At 36.4% G+C, this 21,614-nt stretch overlaps 1 protein-coding gene across 15 annotated transcripts in view; it reads left to right on the top strand.

Moving 5' to 3' along the window:
* ZNF280D (zinc finger protein 280D) overlaps positions 1 to 21,614 on the top strand; it is a 288,761-nt gene that overhangs the window by 218,095 nt on the left and 49,052 nt on the right. For 13 of the 15 annotated variants that reach the window (XR_003436343.1, XR_003436342.1, XM_027123109.1 and 10 more), the window contains 7 exons: positions 544 to 594; positions 1,410 to 1,567; positions 2,373 to 2,473; positions 3,496 to 3,642; positions 14,951 to 15,085; positions 16,894 to 17,201; positions 17,678 to 17,818. Coding sequence is in view for 13 of the 15 variants with exons in the window: in XM_027123109.1 (XP_026978910.1) it covers positions 544 to 594; positions 1,410 to 1,567; positions 2,373 to 2,473; positions 3,496 to 3,642; positions 14,951 to 15,085; positions 16,894 to 17,201; positions 17,678 to 17,818 (1,041 nt within the window). In the remaining 2 variants the exon portion in view is untranslated. The remainder of the gene's footprint in view (positions 1 to 543; positions 595 to 1,409; positions 1,568 to 2,372; positions 2,474 to 3,495; positions 3,643 to 14,950; positions 15,086 to 16,893; positions 17,202 to 17,677; positions 17,819 to 21,614) is intronic. The other 2 variants (XM_027123111.1, XM_027123112.1) reach the window with 2 other exon arrangements.

Here is a 21,614-nt window from a genome sequence, read left to right as displayed (position 1 = left end):
CAATATGTTAAGTAATATTTTACCTTGATAGTAAAAACTGGGAGGGTAAATTGATATTTGTAGAGAATGGTAAGAAGCTGATAGCTGTAGATTTCTCTTCTCTGCCTTGTCAGCGTATGGTGTTTTTTCCCCTACATTGAGTGTCACCCAAAACAGGTTTATTTTATTCTGTGAATATCCTTGCAAGATGTTTGCTTTTTTTGTTTCCCTCATTTCCATCTGTTGGTTTAAGTAGTATGAGCTCCTGATGGGGGCCCATATAATAATTGAGAGAAAGCTTGCTAGTTAAGAAATTATTTTATTTAGATACATTTTAATTGCTGAAAGTCGTAAGCTGAGCGTTTAATGGCTCATGACATTTTCTCTATACCTAAATATTTAGCCAAGACTAGGATTTCCTATAGGTGTTTGTAGAGCTGGTGTAAAAACCAAAGGAAGTCTAAAAGATATTTCAAAGTGTACCATAACCTGTACTAAAGAGTAGCGTTATGTGAGGTGTGAAAAAAAATAAATGTTATAACCTTTATGATGATTGCTTTCCAGATTGATGATATTATCACTTAATTTCAACATTATTTCCTGTAGTGACTCAAAGTGAGTAATTGTTAATAGTTGACCCCGTCTAAAAATTGTTATTTTGATTGAATAACTTTACTTTCAAATTCAGCAAAAAGCTTCAGTAAGCTCTTTTAAATAGGCATTCCCATTTATATTGCACTCTCTATTGTGGAAGGTCATAGTTCCTGCTCATAAGAAGCCTTTTTAGGGAAGCTGAAATAGCAGAATGTAAAACTGAAAAATGGACGTTGCCTACAAAGGGCACAGTCTGCAAGTTAAAATGAACAGTCTTTGGTAACAGTAAACCAGTATCATTAAATAAGACAAAAGGTTCTTGTAATTGTAGGCATTAAAATTGCTATTACATGCATTTAGAAACCAAGACACAAGTAAAAATACCAGTAATTTGTCTTTTAAGCAGCTAGAATTTAATGTATATCTTCATAGCTTAAGAGATTTCTCTCATGACTCTGTAGCTGCTTTTGGTGGTAGAGTTTCCTTCCTTTCAGTATTTTATTTAAAAATGTAAGTAGTATTTCTTGTATGGAGAAGAAACCTGCTGTTTTATCTTTAAAAAAATTTTAATAATCTGAAATGATCAAGAGAGCAAATTAGTGATATTTCAAATTCATAATAACTATTTATTTTAAAACAAGGATGAAAAGATGTTGACTTAGTTACTTAATAAAAGTGATTATTTAAAGTGCACACTTTTCTGGAGGACTTTAGGACTTTTGAGATTTTATCTTCAGTAATCATATCTCTAATTTTAAGATTTAGATTCAAGTACTTATTTGTGAGATTTTTGTTTTTAAATCTGAATTTTTGCACCTGTTGACAATCATTTATAGGTTTATGAACCACATGAAACATCATTTGGAACTTGAGAAGCAGAGCAGTGAAAGCTGGGAAAACCACACCACCTGCCAGCACTGCTACCGTCAGTTTCCCACACCATTTCAACTGCAGTGTCACATTGAAAGTACACACACACCCCATGAATTTTCTAGTAAGTTACAATTTCATTTAAGTATTGAGTATTTTGATTTTAACAATGTAAACTCTGAGAAAAGTTTGTTACTGAACTCTGAACAAGTGTGTTAGAAAAATAAGATGACTTTGAAATTTGAGAGTAAAGTTGAAAAAGTTAATTTTTAACTTATATAAAGTTTTAAATAAAATTAGTTACTGAAATTAAAGTCCCTCTTGTAAATAATTCACTATGGTAAATAACATGTGCATTACATGTGGGGGACTAAATTAGAAGCCTCAGATAATAGTTTTCAAATATGAAATCAGTGCCCTTCTTTTAAACTTGAATAAGAAAAGTAAATACAACGGTAGTTAAAATCACAGATTTTGGAGCAAGACAGCTTGGGTTCACATCCAAGCTCTGCCTCTTAATATGTGATCTTAATGTGATCTCAGACAGGTCACTTAATATTTGAATAATGGGGATAATAAAAATAACCTGCTTCATAATGTTTTGATGGGAACTGAGTGAGTTAATGTAAGTAAAGTCCTTAGAACTGTGCATGGCACACAGTTAACAACTATGGAACTGTTCACCACTACCACCACCACCAATACTACTACTGTTATTATTGTTGTTGTTGATATAGATGTACAAAATGAATTATATATGTATATATCTGATTTTGTTTATTTGCCTCGATAGGATACTTTTTAAGAAAATTGAAGTGTAATTGACATATAACATTGTATTAGTTTCAGGTGTACAACATAATGATTGAATACTTCTGTGTATATATATATCTTAAAATGGTGTAATGTCTTTTTTCCCCCACTTTCAGCCATTTGCAAAATATGTGAATTATCATTTGAAACAGAGCATATTCTTTTACAACATATGAAGGACAATCATAAACCTGGTGAAATGCCATATATTTGCCAGGTATACACATATTTTATTGTATACATCGTGTTTGTTTGGTTTGTTTATTATCTCTTGTTTTGGTTACAAGATTTAAACCTATTAGGCCAGGCATCAGCAAATTTTTTATATAAAGGGCAAGATAGTAAGTATTCAGGTTTTGAGGATCATAGGTCTCCGTTGCAACTAATCAACTCTGCCATTGTAGCACACAGGCAGCCATAGACAATAAGTGGATGAATGGGTATGACTGTGTTTCAATATAACTTTATTTATGGACACTGAAATTTGAATTTCATATAATTTTCACGTCATGAAATATATTTTATTTTTCTAACCATTTCGATAAAATTGGTTGCTAAAATTAAAGTATCTTCTGTAAATAATTATTAGTAGGAAGTCCCTTGGCATAACTCATACATTGTTATGTAAGGTCAGCAGACAGTTGGAATTGGCCCATAGGCCATTGTTTGCCCACTCCTGTACTAGACAAAGAAAAGCCCTGTGGCAGAAAGACAAACATGAACTTATCTTACCCTGTAGGGAAGAATGTAGGCATACAAGGGAAATATAAAATACTTTTACTTCAGAGAACCCTACCAAATGCTTTGGGACTAGTATTTTTCCAGAATTTGGAGGAATGAGAAAGTAAGATAAAAATAAATTGTCACTTCCATAGCCTGGAGGCCATTTATAATCTAAAGGAAGATGCTATTTTATATAGCAGAAGAACTTTATAGTACCAGAGGTGTCAGAGTTTGAAAACTCAAGTCAAGATTGGGGGTGACAGATAAAAATATCTGATAAAAATAAGGGAATCTAGTTATATTTTGGGAAGTATCCTTAAGCTTTGAAAGGTAATGACGCTTCTGTCTCAAAGATTATCTTTCAATGTTTGCATTAATGGAATTCTTGGTTGCGTAGGCATCAGAGCTGAATTAATAGTACAAAATATTCTTCTGAACAAGTGACCTATCATTCTTACTTTGAAATTGGATATCATTATAAGTTTTCAAGTTAAACTAAATCTCTTTTTTTTGTAGGTTTGCAATTATAGATCATCATCATTTTCTGATGTAGAAACTCATTTTAGAACATCCCACGAAAACACTAAGAACTTGCTATGTCCGTTTTGCCTCAAAGTTATTAAAATTGCAACACCCTATATGCATCATTACATGAAGCATCAGGTGAGATTTGCCAGTTTTTCTTCCTTTAATGTTGTTTTAGAGAAAAGATAGATTATGACTTAGAACATTGGTTAGATTTGTTCTGCAGGGAAAGCAGCATTGTTCTAAAAGACATGATTAATTTGTAATTTATGCTGAATTACCTGTGAAACTTCCACTTCTTTTCCTTGCTTCCTTTCTGGTGATGATGTGGTTCCTACATGAAAATTCTGAAAGATAGCTAGAAATAGGAAACCTTGGATTGAAGGAAAAAAGAGAAGATGAGTGGAAGAATATCCAAAAGTTTGGATATTTCGAGGCTAAGAATTACCTTCTGGGAAAGGTAATTATCAGGAGCAGGGGAAAAGATGAGTTTGAACTGATAAAGAAGATTGATGACTCATAATCGTGTTTTCCTCTTTCTCTTCAAACTTTATTCCCACTTTTAGCTCCCATATTATAAGACATGTTTGCGTCATTGACCAGGAGTGGTCTTTTATAGCTGCCAGGGATAGAGGAAGCAGTAGTGACACTTACTGCTTGATATATGAACTCTGGCAAAGAACTGTATTTAGTCCTGCTACGTAATTTTTGGGACCCAGTATTAGTGCTTATACCCATCTCTTGAACTCTGATGTTATACTTACTGGTTCTTTTCCTGAAGCAGTTAAGTCATCCTTTGGGCTGAAAAGTTTAATGCATCACTGATCCTGTTCTTAAGTGCTTGAAAGAACAATAATAGCGCCTTTGCCAAAACCAGAAGTCAGTGGATTTATTCAGTATGATCATGTAATCAAGTTTTGCCACCTCACTAATTAGCTCATTACATTTTCTTGTTATTGATTAAACTGGCATGTCAGTTTATTCAGCATTGGTGCTCACTTTGCTTTCCATTCTAGTCATTAGATAATCATGAAATCGGCTTGTGGTTCTTCATTGGGAGAGATCATAAAAGTAGAATTTCCAAATAAATTTGGGATCACCTATGTTGTGACTGGGTTGCTACCTATCCTTGAGGAGTTCTGGCAAGATCTTTCGATTCCGGGTTTCCCCGGCAATTTTCCATCAGTTGTTAATACATGTTCCCCCCCCCCCCCCCCGCCGCCACCAGTTGCTACTGGTAAATGAATTTGGTAAAGGCCTAGATTTACAAAATTAAATCGTTGTTTCTTTTTCACAACAGGATTCCTCAGAAATTTTAACATGCTAATGAACATTGTAAATCTCTAAGTAATGATATTATATGTATTCCCCAGACTTATTTAGCTATTGAACCCTTTATTTGCTCAATACCTATTAACATTTCTTGCGGAACAGAGTTTGAGAAACACTATTCTTGATACTCTGTATTTCTTCTTTGGCTTTTAATTTTCAAAGGGAGAATAAAGTATAAAACAGTAGTTTTATTTCATTATGGGGATTTAACATCATTTTCCCCATATGCTATATTAAGCTCCAGAGTGAGATATAGATGTAGGAAGAATGATAATTATGAAGGAGATGTGTGGGCCAACTGTATGGGCTACATGATTTTTTTTTTTTTAACGTTTTTATTGGAGTATAATTGCTTTACAATGGTGTGTTAGTTTCCGTTTTATAACAAAGTGAATCAGTTATACATATACATATATCCTCATATCTCTTTCTTCTTGCATCTCCCTCCCTCCCACCCTCCCTATCCCACCCTTATAGCTGGTCACAAAGCACCGAGCTGATCTCCCTGTGCTATGTGACTACTTCCCACTAGCTATCTATTTTATATTTGGTAGTGTATATATGTCCATATATACACTACCACTCTCTCACTTTGTCCCAGCTTACCCTTCCTCCTCCCCGTGTCCTCAAATCCATTCTCTAGTAAGTCTGAGTAGTTATTCCCGTTTTGCCCCTAGGTTCTTCATGACCATTGTTTTTTTTCTTTTTTGTTAGATTTCATATATAGGTGTTAGCATATGGTATTTGTTTTTCTCTTTCTGACTTACTTCACTCTGTATGACAGACTCTAGGTCCATCCGCCTCACTACAAATAACTCAATTTCGTTTCTTTTTATCGCTGAGTAACATTCCATTGTATATATGTGCCACATCTTCTTTATCCGTTCATCTGTCGATGGACACTTAGGTTGATTCCATGTCCTGGCTATTGTAAATAGAGCTGCAATGAACATTGTGGTACATGACTCTTGTTGAATTATGGTTTTCTTAGGGTATATGCCCAGTAGTGGGATTGCTGGGTCATACGGTAGTTCTATTTGTAGTTTTTTAAGGAACTTCCATACTGTTCTCCATAGTGGCTGTATCAATTTACATTCCCACCAACAGTGCAAGAGCGTTCCCTTTTCTTCACACCCTCTCCAGCATTTATTGTTTGCAGATTTTTTGATGATGGCCATTGTGACCAGTGTGAGATGATATCTTATTGTAGTTTTGATTTGCATTTCTCTAATGATTAATGATGTTGAGCATCCGTTCATGTGTTTGTTGGCAATCTGTATATCATCTTTGGAGAAATGTCTCTTTAGGTCTTCTGCCCATTTTTGGATTGGGTTGTTTCTTTTTTTGATATTGAGCTGCATGAGATGCTTGTAAATTTTGGAGATTAATCCTTTGTCAGTTGCTTCTTTTGCAAATATTTTCTCCCATTCTGAGGGTTGTCTTTTCATCTTCTTTATGGTTTCCTTTGCCTTTGGAATAAGTTCCAAAGCTTTTAAGTTTCATTAGGTCCCACTTGTTTATTTTTGTTTTTATTTCAATTTCTCTAGGAGGTGGATCAAAAAGGATCTTGCTGTGATTGATGTCATAGAGTGTTCTGCCTATGTTTTCTTCTAAGAGTTTGATAGTGTCTAGCATTGCATTTAGGTCTTTAATCCATTTTGAGTTTATTTTTGTGTGTGGTATTAGGGAGTGTTCTAATTTCATTCTTTTACATGTAGCTGTCCAGTTTTCCCAGCACCACTTATTGAAGAGGCTGTCTTTTCTCCATTGTATATTCTTGCCTCCTTTATCAAAGATAAGGTGAGCATAGGTGTGTGGGTTTATCTCTGGGCTTTCTATCCTGTTCCATTGATACGTATTTCTGTTTTTCTGCCAGTACCATACTCTCTTGATTACTGTAGCTTTGTAGTATAGTCTGAAGTCTGGGAGCCTGATTCCTCCAGCTCTGTTTTTCTTTCTCAAGATTGCTTTGGCTATTCGGGGTCTTTTGTGTTTCCATACAGATTGTGAAATTTTTTGTTCTAGTTCTGTAAAAAATGCCAGTGGTAGTTTTATAGAGATTGCATTGAATCTGTAGATTGCTTTGGGTAATATAGTCATTTTCACAATGTTGATTCTTCCAATCCAAGAACATGGTATATCTCTCCATCTATTTGTATCATCTTTAATTTCTTTCAACATTGTCTTATAATTTTCTGCATACAGGTCTTTCGTCTCCTCAGGTAGGTTTATTGCTAGGTATTTTATTCTTCTTGTTGCAGTGGTAAATGGGAGTGTTTTCTTAATTTCATTTTCAGATTTTTCATCATTAGTGTGTAAGAATGCAAGGGATTTCTGTGCATTAATTTTGTATCCTGTTACTTTACCAAATTCATTGATTAGCTCTGTAGTTTTCTGGTGGCATGTTTAGGATTCTCTATGTATAGTATCATGTCATCTGCAAAGAGTGACAGCTTTACTACTTCTTTTCCGATTTGGATTCCTTTTATTTCCTTTTCTTCTCTGATTGCTGTGGCTAAGACTTCCAAAACTATGTTGAATAATAGTGGTGAGAGTGGGCAACCTTGTCTTGTTCCTGATCTTCGTAGAAATGGTTTCAGTTTTTCACCATTGAGCACGAGGTTGGCTGTGGGTTTGTCATATATGGCCTTTATTATGTTGAGGAAAGTTCCCTCTATGCCTTCTTTCTGCAGGGTTTTTATCATAAATTGGTGTTGAATTTTGTCAAAAGCTTTCTCCGCATCTATTGAGATGATCATATGGTTTTCCTCCTTTAATTTGTTAATATGGTATATCACATTGATTGATTTGCGTATATTGAAGAATCCTTGCATTCCTGGAATAAACCCCACTTGATCATGGTGTATGATCCTTTTAATGTGCTGTTGGATTCTGTTTGCTAGTATTCTGTTGAGGATTTTTGCATGTATGTCCATCAGTGATATTGGTCTGTAGTTTTCTTTTTTTGTGACATCTTTGTCTGGTTTTGGTATCAGGGTGATGGTGGCCTCGTAGAATGAGTTTGGGAGAGTTCCTCCCTCTGCTGTATTTTGGAAGAGTTTGGGAAGGATAGGTGTTAGCTCTTCTCTAAATGTTTGATAGAATTCGCCTGTGAAACCATCTGGTCCTGGGCTTTTGTTTGTTGGAAGATTTTTGATCACAGTTTCAATTTCAGTGCTTGTGATTGGTCTATTCATATTTTCTATTCCTTCCTGGTTCAATCTCAGAAGGTCGTGCATTTCTAAGAATTTGTCCATTTTTTCCAGGTTGTCCATTTTATTGTCAAAGAGTTGCTTGTAGTAATCTCTCATGATCCTTTGTATTTGCAGTGTCAGTTGTTACTTCCTCTCTTTCATTTTTAGTTCTGTTGATTTGAGTCTTCTCCCTTTTTTTCTTGATGAGTCTGGCTAATGGTTTATCAATTTTGTTTATCTTCTCAAAGAACCAGCTTTTACTTTTATTGATCTTTGCTATCGTTTCCTTCATTTCTTTTTCATTTATTTCTGATCTGATCTTTATGATTTCTTTCCTTTTGGTAACTTTGGGGTTTTTTTGGTCCTTCTTTCTCTAATTGCTTTAGGTGTAAGGTTGGGTTGTTTATTTGAGAGTTTCTTGTTTCTTAAGGTAAGATTGTACTGCTATCAACTTCCCTCTTAGAACTGCTTTTGCTGCATCCTATAGATTTTGGGTCATTGTGTTTTCTTTGTCATTTGTTTCTATGTATTGTTTGATTTCCTCTTTGGTTTCTTCAGTGACTTCTTGGTTATTAAGTAGTGTATTGTTTAGCATCCATGTGTTTGTATTTTTTACAGATTTTTTCTGTAATTGATACCTAGTCTCATAGCGTTGTGGTCAGATAAGATGCTTGACACAATTTCAATTTTCTTAAATTTACCAAGGCTTGACTTGTGACCCAAGATATGATCCATCCTGGAGAATGTTCCATGAGCGCTTGAGAAGAAAGTGTATTCTCTTGTTTTTGGATGGAATGTCCTATAAATATCAGTGAAGTCCATCTTGTTTAATGTATCATTTAAAGCTGTGTTTCCTTATTTATTTTCATTTTGGATGATCTGTCCATTGGTGAAAGTGGGGTGTTAAAGTCCCCTACTATGATTGTGTTACTGTCGATTTCCCCTCTTATGGCTGTTAGCATTTGTCTTATGTATTGAGGTGCTTCTATGTTGGGTGCATAAATATTTACAATTGTTATATCTTCTTCTTGGATTGATCCCTTGATCATTATGTAGTGTCCTTCTTTGTCTCTTGTAATAATCCTTGTTTTAAAGTCTATTTCGTCTGATATGAGAATTGCTACTTCAGCTTTCTTCTGATTTCCATTTGCATGGAATATCTTTTTCCATCCTCTCACTTTCAGTCTCTATGTGTCCCGAGGTCTCAGGTGGGTCTCTTGTAGACAGCATATGTATGGGTCTTGTTTTTGTATCCATTCAGCCAATCTGTGTCTTTTGGTGGGAGCATTTTGTCCATTTACATTTAAGGTAATTATTGATATGTATGTTCCTATTACCATTTTCTTAATTGTTTTTGGTTTGTTATTGTAGGTCTTTTCCTTCTCTTGTGTTTACTCCCTAGAGAAGTTCCTTTAGCATTTGTTGTAAAGCTGGTTCAGTTCTGAATTCTCTTAGCTTTTACTTGTCTGTAAAGGTTTCAGTTTCTCTGTCAAATCTGAATGAGATCCTTGCTGGACAGAGTAATCTTGGTTGTAGGTTTTTCCCTTTCATCAGTTTAAATATGTCCTGACACTCCCTTCTGGCTTGCAGAATTTCTGCTGAAAGATCAGCTGTTAACCTTATTGGGATTCCCTTTTATGTTATTTGTTGTTTTTCCTTTGCTGCTTTTAATATTTTTTTGTGTGTTTAATTTTTGTCAGTTTGATTAATATGTGTTTTGGCATGTTTCTCCTTGGATTTACCCTGTATGGGACTCTCTATGCTTCCTGGACTTGATTAACTATTTCCTTACCCATATTAAGGAAGTTTTCAACTATAATCTCTTCAAGTATTTTCTCAGTCCCTTTCTTTTTCTCTTCTTCTACTGGGACCCCTATAATTCGAATGTTGGTGCGTTTATTGTTGTCCCAGAGGTCTCTGAGACTGTCCTCAGTTCTTTTCATTCTTTTTTCTTCATTCTGCTCTGCAGTAGTTATTTCCACTATTTTATATTCCAGGTCATTTATCCTTTCTTGTGCCTCAGTTATTCTGCTATTGATCCATTCTAGAGAATTTTTAATTTCATTTATTGTGGTGTTCATGGTTGTTTGTTTGCTCTTTAGTTCTTCTAGGTCCATGTTAAACGTTTTTTGTATTTTCTGCATTCTATTTCCAAGATTTTGGATCATCTTTACTATCATTATTCTGAATTCTTTTTCAGGTAGACTGCCTATTTCCTCTTCATTTGTTAGGTCTGGTGGATTTTTACCTTGCTCTTTCATGTGCTGTGTGTTTCTTTGTCTTCTCATTTTGCTTAACTTACTGTGTTTTGGGTCTCCTTTTCACAGGCTGCAGGTTCATAGTTCCTGTTGTTTTTGTTGTCTGCCCCCAGTGGCCAAGGTTGGTTCAGTGGGTTGTGTAGGCTTCCTGGTGAAGGGGACTAGTGCCTGTGTTCTGGTGGATGAGGCTAGATCTTGTCTTTCTGGTGGGCAGGTCCACGTCTGGTGGTGTGTTTTGGGGTGTCTTTGACCTTATTATGATTTTAGGCAGCCTCTCTGCTAATGGGTGGGGTTGTGTTCCTGACTTGCTAGTTGTTTGGCATATGGTGTCCAGCACTGTAGGTTGCTGGTCGTTGAGTGGAGCTGGGTCTTGGCGTTGAGTTGGAGATCTCTGGCAGATACTCGCCTTTTGATATTATGTGCAGCTGGGAGGTCTCTGTTGGACCTTGGCTCTCCCCCCCTCAGAGGCACAGCCCTGACACCTGGCTGGAGTACCAAGAGTGTGTCATCCACATGGCTCAGAATAAAAGGGAGAAAAAAGGAAAGAAAGAGAGAAAAAGATAAAATAAAATTAAAAAGTTATTAAAATAAAAGCAAAAAGTAATTATTAAAAAATTTTTTGAAAGTAATTAAAAAAAGGAAGAAAGAAGAGAACAACCAAACCAAAAAACAAATCCACCGATAACAAGCACTGAAAATTATACTAAAAAACAAAAACAAAAACAAAAAACGTACAGACAGAACCCTAGGACAGATGGTTAAAGCAAAGCTATATAGACAAAATCACACACAGAAGCATATACATACAGACTCACAAAAAGAGAAAAAGGGAAAAAAAATATATCGTCGCTCCCAAAGTCCACCTCCTCAATTTGGGATGATTCCTTGTCTATTCAGGTGTTCCACATATGCAGGGTACATCAAGTTGATGGTGGCATTTTAATCTGCTGCTCCTGAGGCTGCTGGGTGAGATTTCCCTTTCTCTTCTTTGTTTGCACAGCTGCTGGGCTTCAGCTTTGGATTTGGCTGCGCCTCTGCGTGTAGGTCGCCTGTGGGCGTGTGTTCTTTGCTCAGACAGGACAGGGTTAAAGGAGCAGCTGATTCGGGGGCTCTGCCTCACTCAGGCCGGGGCGAGGGAGGGTTACGGAGTTCGGGGCGGGCCTATGGCGGTAGAGGCCAGTGTGACGTTGCACCAGCCTGAGGCGTGTCGTGCGCCGGAGAAGTTGTCCCTGGATCACAGGACCCTGGCAGTGGCGGGCTGTACAGGCTCCCCGGAAGAGGGGGTATGGATAGTGACCTGTGCTCGCACACAGGCTTCTTGGTGGCGGCAGCAGCAGCCTTAGCGTCTCATGCCCGTCTCTGGGGTCCGCGCTGATAGCCGCCGCTTGCGCCCATCTCTGGAGCTCCTTTAAGCGGCACTCTTAATCCCCTCTCCTGGTGCACCAGGAAACAAAGAGGCAAGAAAAAGTCTCTTGCCTCTTAGGCAGGTCCCGACTTTTTCCCAAACTCCCTCCCGGCTGGCTGTGACGCACTAGCCCCTTCAGGCTGTGTTCACGCAGCCAACCCCTGTCCTCTCCCTGGGATCCAACCGAAGCTGGAGCCTCAGCTCCCAGCCCTCGCCCGTCCCGGCGGGTGAGCAGACAAGCCTCTCGGGCTGGTGCGTGCTGGTTGGCACGGATCCTCTGTGGGGGAATCTTTCCACTTTGCCCTCCGCACCCCCGTTACTGCACTTTCCTCCGTGGCTCCGAAGCTTACCCCCGCTCCTCCACCCGCAGTCTCCACCCGCAAAGGGGCTTCCTAGTGTGTGGAAACGTTTCCTCCTTCACAGCTCCCTCCCACTGGTGCAGGTCCCGTCCCTATTCTTTTGTCTGTGTTCTTTCTTTTTTCTTTTGCCCTACCCAGGTACGTGGGGAGTGTCTTGCCTTTGGGGAGGTCTGAGGTCTTCTGCCAGCATTCAGTAGGTGTTCTGTAGGAGGTGTTCCACATGTAGATGTATTTCTGATGTATTTGTGTGGAGGAAGGTGATCTCCACGTCTTACTCGTCCGCCATCTTGAAGCTCCTCCCTGGCTGTGTGATTTTTAATCAGTTTTTATACCCTGAGTTTCATGTCTTCACTTGACATGCATGTCCAGTTTTTTTGTGTGTGTATTTGGAGCACCTAGGAGGTAGACAGCCAGCAGTTAAGAGGGGAAAATCTGTCAATAAGAAGGATCATCATGCATCCTTCAAGAAATATACAATTTGTATGATTATTTACAAAAGAGTGGAAAATTATAGCTGAGCAAAAACTTGTATTTGAGATGACATTATTAGAGCAATGTCATGTATATATAGTGGCCTTGTCTTGTATATATAGTGGCCAAAAACGGGCCTCTCTGAAGGAAATAAAGGAGTAAGCTGTGAGGAAATCTGGGAGAAGTAACATTATATCGGGAGTGAAGTGAGTGTGTACCTGGAGCACTCAAAGAACATCACAGAGGCCAGTTGTGGCTGGAGCAGAGTAAAGTAATAAGAGGAAAAGTAGTAGGAAATAAGGTTGTAGCAATAGAATGCAGGCCAATTCATATAGAGCCAGAATCAGGACTTTGTAAACCGGAATCAGGACTTTGGAAAACCATCAGCATTTTAGGCATGTGAAAGATCTGCCATGTTTTAAGATCATTGGCAGCTGTGAAAAGAATAGATCATAGGGAAGAAAGAACATGAAAGGGAGAACATAGGAGGTTATTATTAGTCAAGTTGAGTGTCTTGGACAAGTATTGTAGCAGTGGTTGTAGGTAATAAGTGGAAATATTTTGACAGTTTTTGAAGGTAGAGCTGACACCTTTTATTAATGGGTTGGATATAGGATGTGAGAGAGAGTGACCAAGTTTTTTGTCCTAAGCAGCTGCAAGAGTGGAATTTTCATATATTGTCATATGGTGAAGACTGAGGAAAGAACATATTTTGGGGGGCAGGGAGGTAGGGAAGAAATCCAGAATTCAGTTTTGTCCATGTTGGTTTGAGATGCATATTAGACATCAAGTAGTGATATCAAGTAGGTAGTTGGATAGATGATACTTAAAGCGGTGAAATGAAAAGGTAACCTCGGGAGGGATTATAGATAGAGAAAAGATTTCTGGGTACTGGATTCTGGAGAACTTTTTTTCTGTCCTCTTGACTTGGTATCTCTTTCTTGCCCACGTTTTCTCTTTTTCTTCCTCTTCTTTGAGCAAATATGAGTGAATTTAAGTTGCCTGTACCTCCAAGAATGCATCACACTTCTAAAATAGTCTTAAGATGCACCTAAAATACAATACAAACATATTATATTTATATATTGCTTTGAACTTTGAAAAGAACTTTTATTTATGAAACGCTTGCTGTGTGCCAGTACTGTGCTAGGTACTTCCCAGTGTATTATCTGTTCGAATTTTATAAATGATTGATTGTATTTAAATGGAAATAGTGATGTATCTGGCAGATCGTAGCTTTAGAGAAAACATTCTTTTGTATTTATATGTTGTTTCAGTTTATATATATGTTTGCATATACATATATAATTTTTAAATTAATGAGAGCATAAATATCAATATTGTAGTTGATATTGTGTAGTAGAAAGAACACTGGATTAGGTGTCTGGCAGTTGTCACTGAATAGCTATGGGAAAGTGATTTGGATTTTTCTTGGGTCCTGTTTCCCATCTGTGGAATAATAACAGGATTAAGTTTGAGGAGGGACTTAGTCAAGGGGTCTCAGCCAGTAAGTGGATTGGGAATAGTTGTTTTTATTTATGCTTCCATATCCACACTGTGCAATGTTGTAGCCACTAGCTGTATGTGGCTATTTAACCTTAAATTAATTAAAATTTAAAATTTGTTTGCTCAGTTGCACTTGGCACATTTCAGGTGCTCATTAACCACATATGTCTAGTTGATACTGTATTGGGTAGTGCAGCTCTAGAACGTTTTCATCATTGAAGAAAGTTTTATTAGACAACACTGCTTTATACAACCATTGCTATAACAACTTTCTCTGAAATCTGTGGTTGGCTATTTGAATTTATTTTTCCAACTTGTCAACCAACTAGAAATAGCAAAAATTAAAAAGAATTTACTCTTTTATAGGATAAAAATGTAGTATAGTTCATTTTCACAGTATCATGTGTCTAAGTACTTTAAAATTATAATTAAAAGAGCTTTCATCCCTGGTGGCACAGTGGTTGAGAGTCCGCCTGCGGATACGGGGGATGCAGGTTTGTGCCCTGGTCCTGGAGGATCCCATGTGCCGTGGAGCGGCTGGGCCCGTGAGCCATGGCCGCTGAGCCTGCGCGTCCGGAGCCTGTGCTCCGCGGCGGGAGAGGCCACGGCAGTGAGAGGCCCGCGTACCGCAAAAAAAAAAAAAAAGAGCTTTCATAGCACTATTGAGAGAACTTTAATTAGAATCTATTGATGCAACTTTCATGTTCAATTTCTGGATAGTAACAGACATTTTTGAAACCTAAATACTAATGCAAAGAATGTTTTAAAAAATAAAACAATATTTTGCTATTATATATGTTAAGAGATGTAAAATACTAGTTTTAAAATTAGTATCATTAAAATTAAATCAGAGCAGTTTCAGGACACAATATTTGTGGTTGTAGAAATTATTTTTCTTCACTTTTTCTGTTTTCTAAACAGAAAAAAGGAATACATCGTTGTACAAAATGCAGACTACAGTTTTTAACATGCAAAGAGAAAATGGATCACAAGACTCAGCATCATCGGACATTTATAAAACCTAAACAACTAGAAGGATTGCCTCCAGGAACAAAAGTGAGTTCAAATATGCTGTATTTTAACATTTTGTATGATAATAGACACTCCTGCCTGGTTTTATTTATTGAATAGAATACTTTAAAAATGATTTCTGATTTAATTAAGACTTTAATTTTAGGTTTTACCATTCCTATGTTTAGGAATAAAACTTCTAACCATTGCTTTTTGGTCAGTAGTGTGTGCAACTCTAGAGTGGTATTCCTTTGTAAAAAGTATAGCTAGATTAACTGTTCCAGGGTTAATGGGTTATGTCAATGTTACATAGGCTATTTTGGAGCTATTCCAGTTGGCAGTGTATATGTCATTTTTATCTGTTAAACTGTAAGATGCTTGAGATCAGGAATCATGTTTTATTTATCTTTGTGTCCTCAGCATCTGGTATAGTGCCTTGAATGCTGTAGGTTCTCAGATGTTTATTGAAATTGTTATTACTGAGTCTACTCTCAGAGAAGCAAGTTCTGCTGCTGGATAGCATTATGTTTTAAGTGAGCAAACACATGTCTGACTGCATACTGATGATTGTAATTTACTTTTCCCTTTTTGCCTTATATACCTCTGTTTTTTCTGACTTCTTTATACACAGTCAGCTCTTGAATATTTGCTCCAGTGGAGGGAAACAGAGGCATGGATAATCCAAAGTGAAATAATCCCCAAAACATTTATATTTGGCTTTGGGTTCTTACCTTTGAATGTGGGTATGTCTGTTATTTGAATTAACTAAAACAATATAAAGCCATGCTCTGAAGACCTAGAGCAAGAGAAGCTATCCAGCATCCTTCCCTGCAATCCATTCATTCCATGCTGGGACTAGACATGCAGAACACTAATGTAAGCAGTGCAGTCCTCTCTCATATTTTCCCTTAATAATAATAATAATAATGATACTAAATGTTTTTATAGCACCTTAGAATTAGGCTTTTGTTATGTTTATTCATATATTCTATTATTTAATCCATATAGTAAGCCAGTGAGGTAGACGAGGGAAGTATTGTCCCTTATCATAGATAAAGAAGCTTAGAGAGGATGTTACTGATTCAGGGTCACATGGCTAGAAAGGAGTGGTATTAGCTTTAACCTCAGGTCTTTTGATTCCTAGTCCAATGCCTTTGTATGATACTAAAGCACATGTTTTTCATGGTACTTCCTCATAGGCTGTGTGGGGGTGTATAATCAAATGATTAATGAGAAAGTTGGAGCAGTTGTGTTTTTCATTGTCAACCAGCAAATATAATTTCTTAATACCAAATGTTAAGTCTTGTATTAGCTTCCTTTAAGGAAATTCTGAGTATTATTAAACTCGCCCTGCAGTATAGTGAATTGATATAACCCCTCACATAACCTTTGTAAACATAAATCCTGCCCAATGAGCCCCTGGAAAGAAGTCACATTTACTGTAGATCTCTTTGTTTTATAGTTGTCGAAGGGTAACACAGTCCTTTCTAGGCTTTGAGATTTAAATTTTGACCTCTGTGTTTGTGAATTTTTAGTTATATCAGAGCATAGAAATAGCTATGGAATGTGCTATTTTAATATTCATATAATTTGCTTTAACTCCTAATTATCCATTAATAACTCTTAACATATAACTGATATCAGTACAAAAATGTAAGATTACAAGTGAGTAAATATCAAGTTTAATTTCATTTAATTGATATGAACATTTAGAATAAATGGAAGACTTACCAGTTACAGTTTATACTTGCCCTTTCCAAAAACTTGATGTTTAACTTTTCGTTATGCAGTGATATTTTAACAGTAATGCAGTGATTAATTTTCTAAAGCAAATATTATCTTCATTTTTGTAGGTTACTATTCGAGCTTCAGTTGGCCCTCTTCAATCAGGATCTTCAACTACACCTACCATTAGTGCAAGCACTTCTACCCTTCAGCTCTCACCTCCAAGGACTAAAAATATAACTGCTAAAAATCCCACAAAATCTAACACAAGTAAACCTAATATAACTAAATCCATTGCAAGTAAACCTAATGCAAGTAAGCCTAATGGAAGTAAATCTAAATACAAATCAAAAATACCTAATATGCAAAAGAAACAAAGCACATTGGCTAGTAGCAATAAAAAAAGTAAAGTCAATACAGCATTGAGGAATTTAAGGTAATCTTTTATTCTTGATACACAATACTAATTTAATCTTAAGTATAAAAACTTTATTTAATATAAATTTACCCTATTAAACAACTCTCTTGTACATTTATACGCTGTCACTTAAGGCCAAGCAAATAATAAAAAATATTTTTTACAACAGTTGAACAGTACTTGAATTACTGTTTTTCTATAATATTCATTTATTACACTGGTGTTTTATGTTGTGCTTATATCTTGTGATGTTTGAATTGGTTAATTTAACCAATTGATTAATCCCTTTTTTCCAGTAAGAAACATTAGCTGATATTAGATTTTTTATACTTATTCTAGCTGCTGTTCCATAGCAGATTTTTCAAATAATAAGTCTCTGTTTGAAGATGTTAATTTAAACATCTTAGCTTTAATTAACAGAAAATTAATAAGGTGGTCCCTTATTATTTTTGTTTTAAAATATATTTTTATCATTTTCTTTATATCTCTATAAGGTGTCGTCGGGGAGTTCACAAGTGCATTGAGTGTTGTTCTGAAATAAAAGATTTTGCAAACCATTTTCCTACATATGTCCACTGTAGTTTTTGCAGATACAACACTAGCTGTAGCAAAGCCTATGTGAATCATATGATGAGGTAAGATGAGTTAAACATCTATAATTACCAATTAAAATTACAGTTCAGCAAGTTTGTTTTTGAAAACAGTTATCCTATTAGAAGTCAGTTTTTCTCGTCTAAGAAAACTTCTAAGATGATTCATGGCACTATTTTTCGGCATAGTAATTCATGAAGTTCCTGGAAACTCGAATTTTAAGAACAGTTAGACTAATGAAATTAGGATAGGTTTGTTAGGGAAAATAGTTTTTCTATGGGAATTTTTTTTCCTATAGAACTTTCAAACATGGTTACTTCCAAAGACAGAAAAGTAAATGTTTTAAGTATATTTATGAAACAAATACATGTAATCTCATGAGTGTTATTCTCTTCAAAGCAGTCACTTTGAGAGATTCCAGGGTTTTCAGTGATGTTAGAAACTTCATTGAGTCTGTTTCTCTCTCTCTTTTTCTCTGTAATGCATCTGTCTGTCCATCCATCCATCAAGCCATGTCTCCTTGCATTCATTCAGTGAAATGAGAGACTATTTCAGTCATGATGCCATTGTTGGAATTATTTTTCTTTAATTCATTCAACTTAGATAATTAGAGTATTCTATGCAGAGAGAGCCTTCATAGCCTATGTTATCTTCATTTGTATCTCATTAGTTGGGGCATCCTTCAGGATGGATTTTTATTTTTTAAAAAATAGTCAAAAATTGGGACTTCCCTGGCAGTCCAGTGGTTAAGACTCTGCGCTTCCAGTGCAAGGAGTGTGGGTTCCATCCCTGGTCAGGGAACTAAGATCCCACATGCCACGTGGCGTGGCAAAAAAAAAAAAAAAGAAAGAAAAAAATAGTGACAGATTATGAGGATAAAACATTTAAAAAATAAATAAATAAAATTTAAAAAAATAGTCAAAAGTTGTTCAGATATAAGCCAGTTAGGTTGATTATTCAAAGTGAGGTTCCGTTTTTTCAAAAGTTAGAATATGATTAATAAAAGTGATTTTCTTATAGATCAAAACATGACCTCTGTGTTACTTTCTGGTCATTATCAGGTACTCCTTTCAAGGACTCTCCCACGTTTCTTGATGGCTCCGGCACCTCTCTCACAGTTTTTTAACCCCCTTGATGACTAGCGTGACATTATGGTAACTTGACTTCTTTAGTGCCAGTGCTTTACATCACCTTTAGACTTGTACCCCCTTTCTTACCACAGTACTATTTTAATCTTGTCATATATACTGTTCATTTCTTTTGAATTCCCATTTCCCAATGACTTTCTGGGCTTTGAGTTCTTTTTCCAGTCCAGCAGCACCTATCTAACTATAGTCATCCTCACCCTCAGGGTCATCTGTTTTGATTGCTGCTTTGTTTTTGTTCTAGAATCCTTTACACATTTAGTCATGCTTACCTGGCATAAAGGCCAAAGACTTGACCATCTTCTTCTGAACTTTATGCTCAATTCTAGACCCCCAAATAGTGCTTGATTCAATCAACTCTGACTCATGATCTTTAACTTGAATTGGGTCCTATCTTTTTATTTTTAAATACTTCTTTATTCTTACCTACAGTATCTGATTAAACATTTTTTTGGTACTCTAAAGATTTTATTTTGGATTCTCTTAGTTATTAACATGGCCTACAAATACACAGTTCAAGGTCATCCTTTTAATTAATCTTTTCAGCCTCAAATTTTTTTCCTGTTACATTTATCCAGGCATTAATCTCAGAAATCAAACATGTTCTACTTCTCCAAAGTTAACCCTACCCCTTATCTCCTCTAGTTCTTCCACAACTTCATTCAGTTAATTTGCAACTTCATCTTCTATCTACCAGGTTTCTTCTGCTTACAGATGATTTCAGGTATTTTTTTTAAGATGAGGGAGACTTGTCCTTACTCCCTACTTTCCTTATCTCTTGTCTTCTTATTACCATGAACATTTGTAAAAAGTATTTGTTACTAGCATATTCGTGATTCATTTCTTTACCTTTTAATTTGAGTATCATCCTCACCTACCAACTAACACTGCCCCTTTAAAGATTATCAAGTACTGATCCCCGTATTTATTCACTTTTTTTCACTCTTACTACTCTATGACTTCTTTAGAGTCATTGTTGTCACTCACTTTTGAAACTGTTCTCCTCAGCTTGTGTTTAACCGTTACCACTATTTTTCTTCTTCCTTTTTGCCTACTCCTATTCATTGCCTTCCTTCAGCTCTTCTCGCCTCCTTACATTTCCTTTCTTCGTAATGTAACCACTGTCACTTTTACCTTTCAACTTTGAATCTTCCAGTTTCATTCCTTAGTTTTCCTGAGATCTAACTCTGTATTTCTAATTATTTCGTGTTTTGTTTTGTTTTTACCTTTGACTCATTGGCATCTAAAAAGAACCTAAATAAACCAAACATTATCATCTTTCCAGAATTCACTTTACTACCATCCAATACTCTTTCAGGGCATCATTTGTGTGAATGTGGAATACCAGCTGGAAAAAATTCACTGTTGCAAGTATCTTAAGCTTGTGAAGTTCCCTTGATCTGCCACTGTGCATCATGGCTTCCTGAGACAGCACCTTCTGCATTCTGCCTCTCTGCCTCCCACCTACTACAGTGGACTACACCCATAATCCATTTCCTCTAAACCAGGCCCCGGCCATCCTTTCCCAAGTGTACTTCTTTGTGGAATGTCTCTTGTTCTTTGACAAATGTATGGCTCCCCAAATACGGCCTTAATTCTGCCCTTAGTTTATAGGGGAGCAAATCGGAAAATATTTTGTGTTTTCCTAAGCCAAGGGTCATTCTACTCTTCCCTTTCCCATTATCATAGGCTTCTCATTTGTCCTATAAAACCTCCACATCCATTCTATTCTAAAACATTCCCAGTTAGCCCAACTCCCTTCTACCCTTATCCCAATTCCCAGTGAGCCCCAACCCTGCACTTCATTGTCAGGACACACAATCTTACTCATGGTTAGCCTCATGTGGAACTGAAAGCTTCCACTGCCACTCTTAGGGTTTGGTAAATCACTTTTCCTTTTTCTCTACTTCATATGTACCCTTGCCTCACTCACTGCCTTAGGTATCTCCCATTGAATGGCCCAACCACTACTTCTTCCCAGTGTGAATTCTTGTTACAGGCTTGAGTTTTATATGTACAGAAACTTCATTTTCTCCAGAGGATGAGTCCCTTAAATCCCTATCCCATACTACCTCTGTACTCTCAATTGGTCTTTTCCCCTCCAGTCTCAGACTGCTCTTCTCCAGAATAAACTTTCTCCCATACTCATTTTTGACAAGTGGCTTTTCCTTATTCTTTGTTAGTCCCTGGAATACCTCTGTCCTTCCTTTCACTTTACCTTCTTTGAAGTGTCTGATCACCACAACCACTCACAGGGATCATTCCTTGCTTTGAGTTGTGTGCCATTCATCTGTTCTGCCTTTTGTTATGTTTGTTTGTATGTGTATTATCTCCTCGAGAAGAAGGGGCTCTTTGTATTTACCATGTCACCTAGCACATTACAAACAGCAAGTGAGAGTCATTATTGTAATTATAAAAGAAAGCCTCTAAATAAAATCTCAAAAGAGGATATTAAAAAATCTTATGCAGTTGGAGCATTTTTGGAATAAGACTCTTACAAAGAAGAGCATCATTAAACATATAATTTTTAAGTGATTTTTTAAAGAAGTAGCATTATTTGGGTTTGGTTGTTTAAATTATTGCACCCTGTTTGCTTATAGCCTTTAGGTAGCAGTAGAAGTCACCTGAAAAAATGAAAATGCATTACTGTGTAATATTGCTATTATTCTTCAACATTATGTATAAGAAAGAAGGC

This window comes from Aethalodelphis obliquidens, unplaced genomic scaffold, assembly GCF_003676395.1.
Source record: "Aethalodelphis obliquidens isolate GAN/ISIS:26980383/991018 unplaced genomic scaffold, ASM367639v1 scaffold26, whole genome shotgun sequence".
In the NCBI taxonomy this organism is placed as follows: domain Eukaryota; kingdom Metazoa; phylum Chordata; class Mammalia; order Artiodactyla; family Delphinidae; genus Aethalodelphis; species Aethalodelphis obliquidens.
This window is presented reverse-complemented; position numbering and strand designations above follow the sequence as displayed.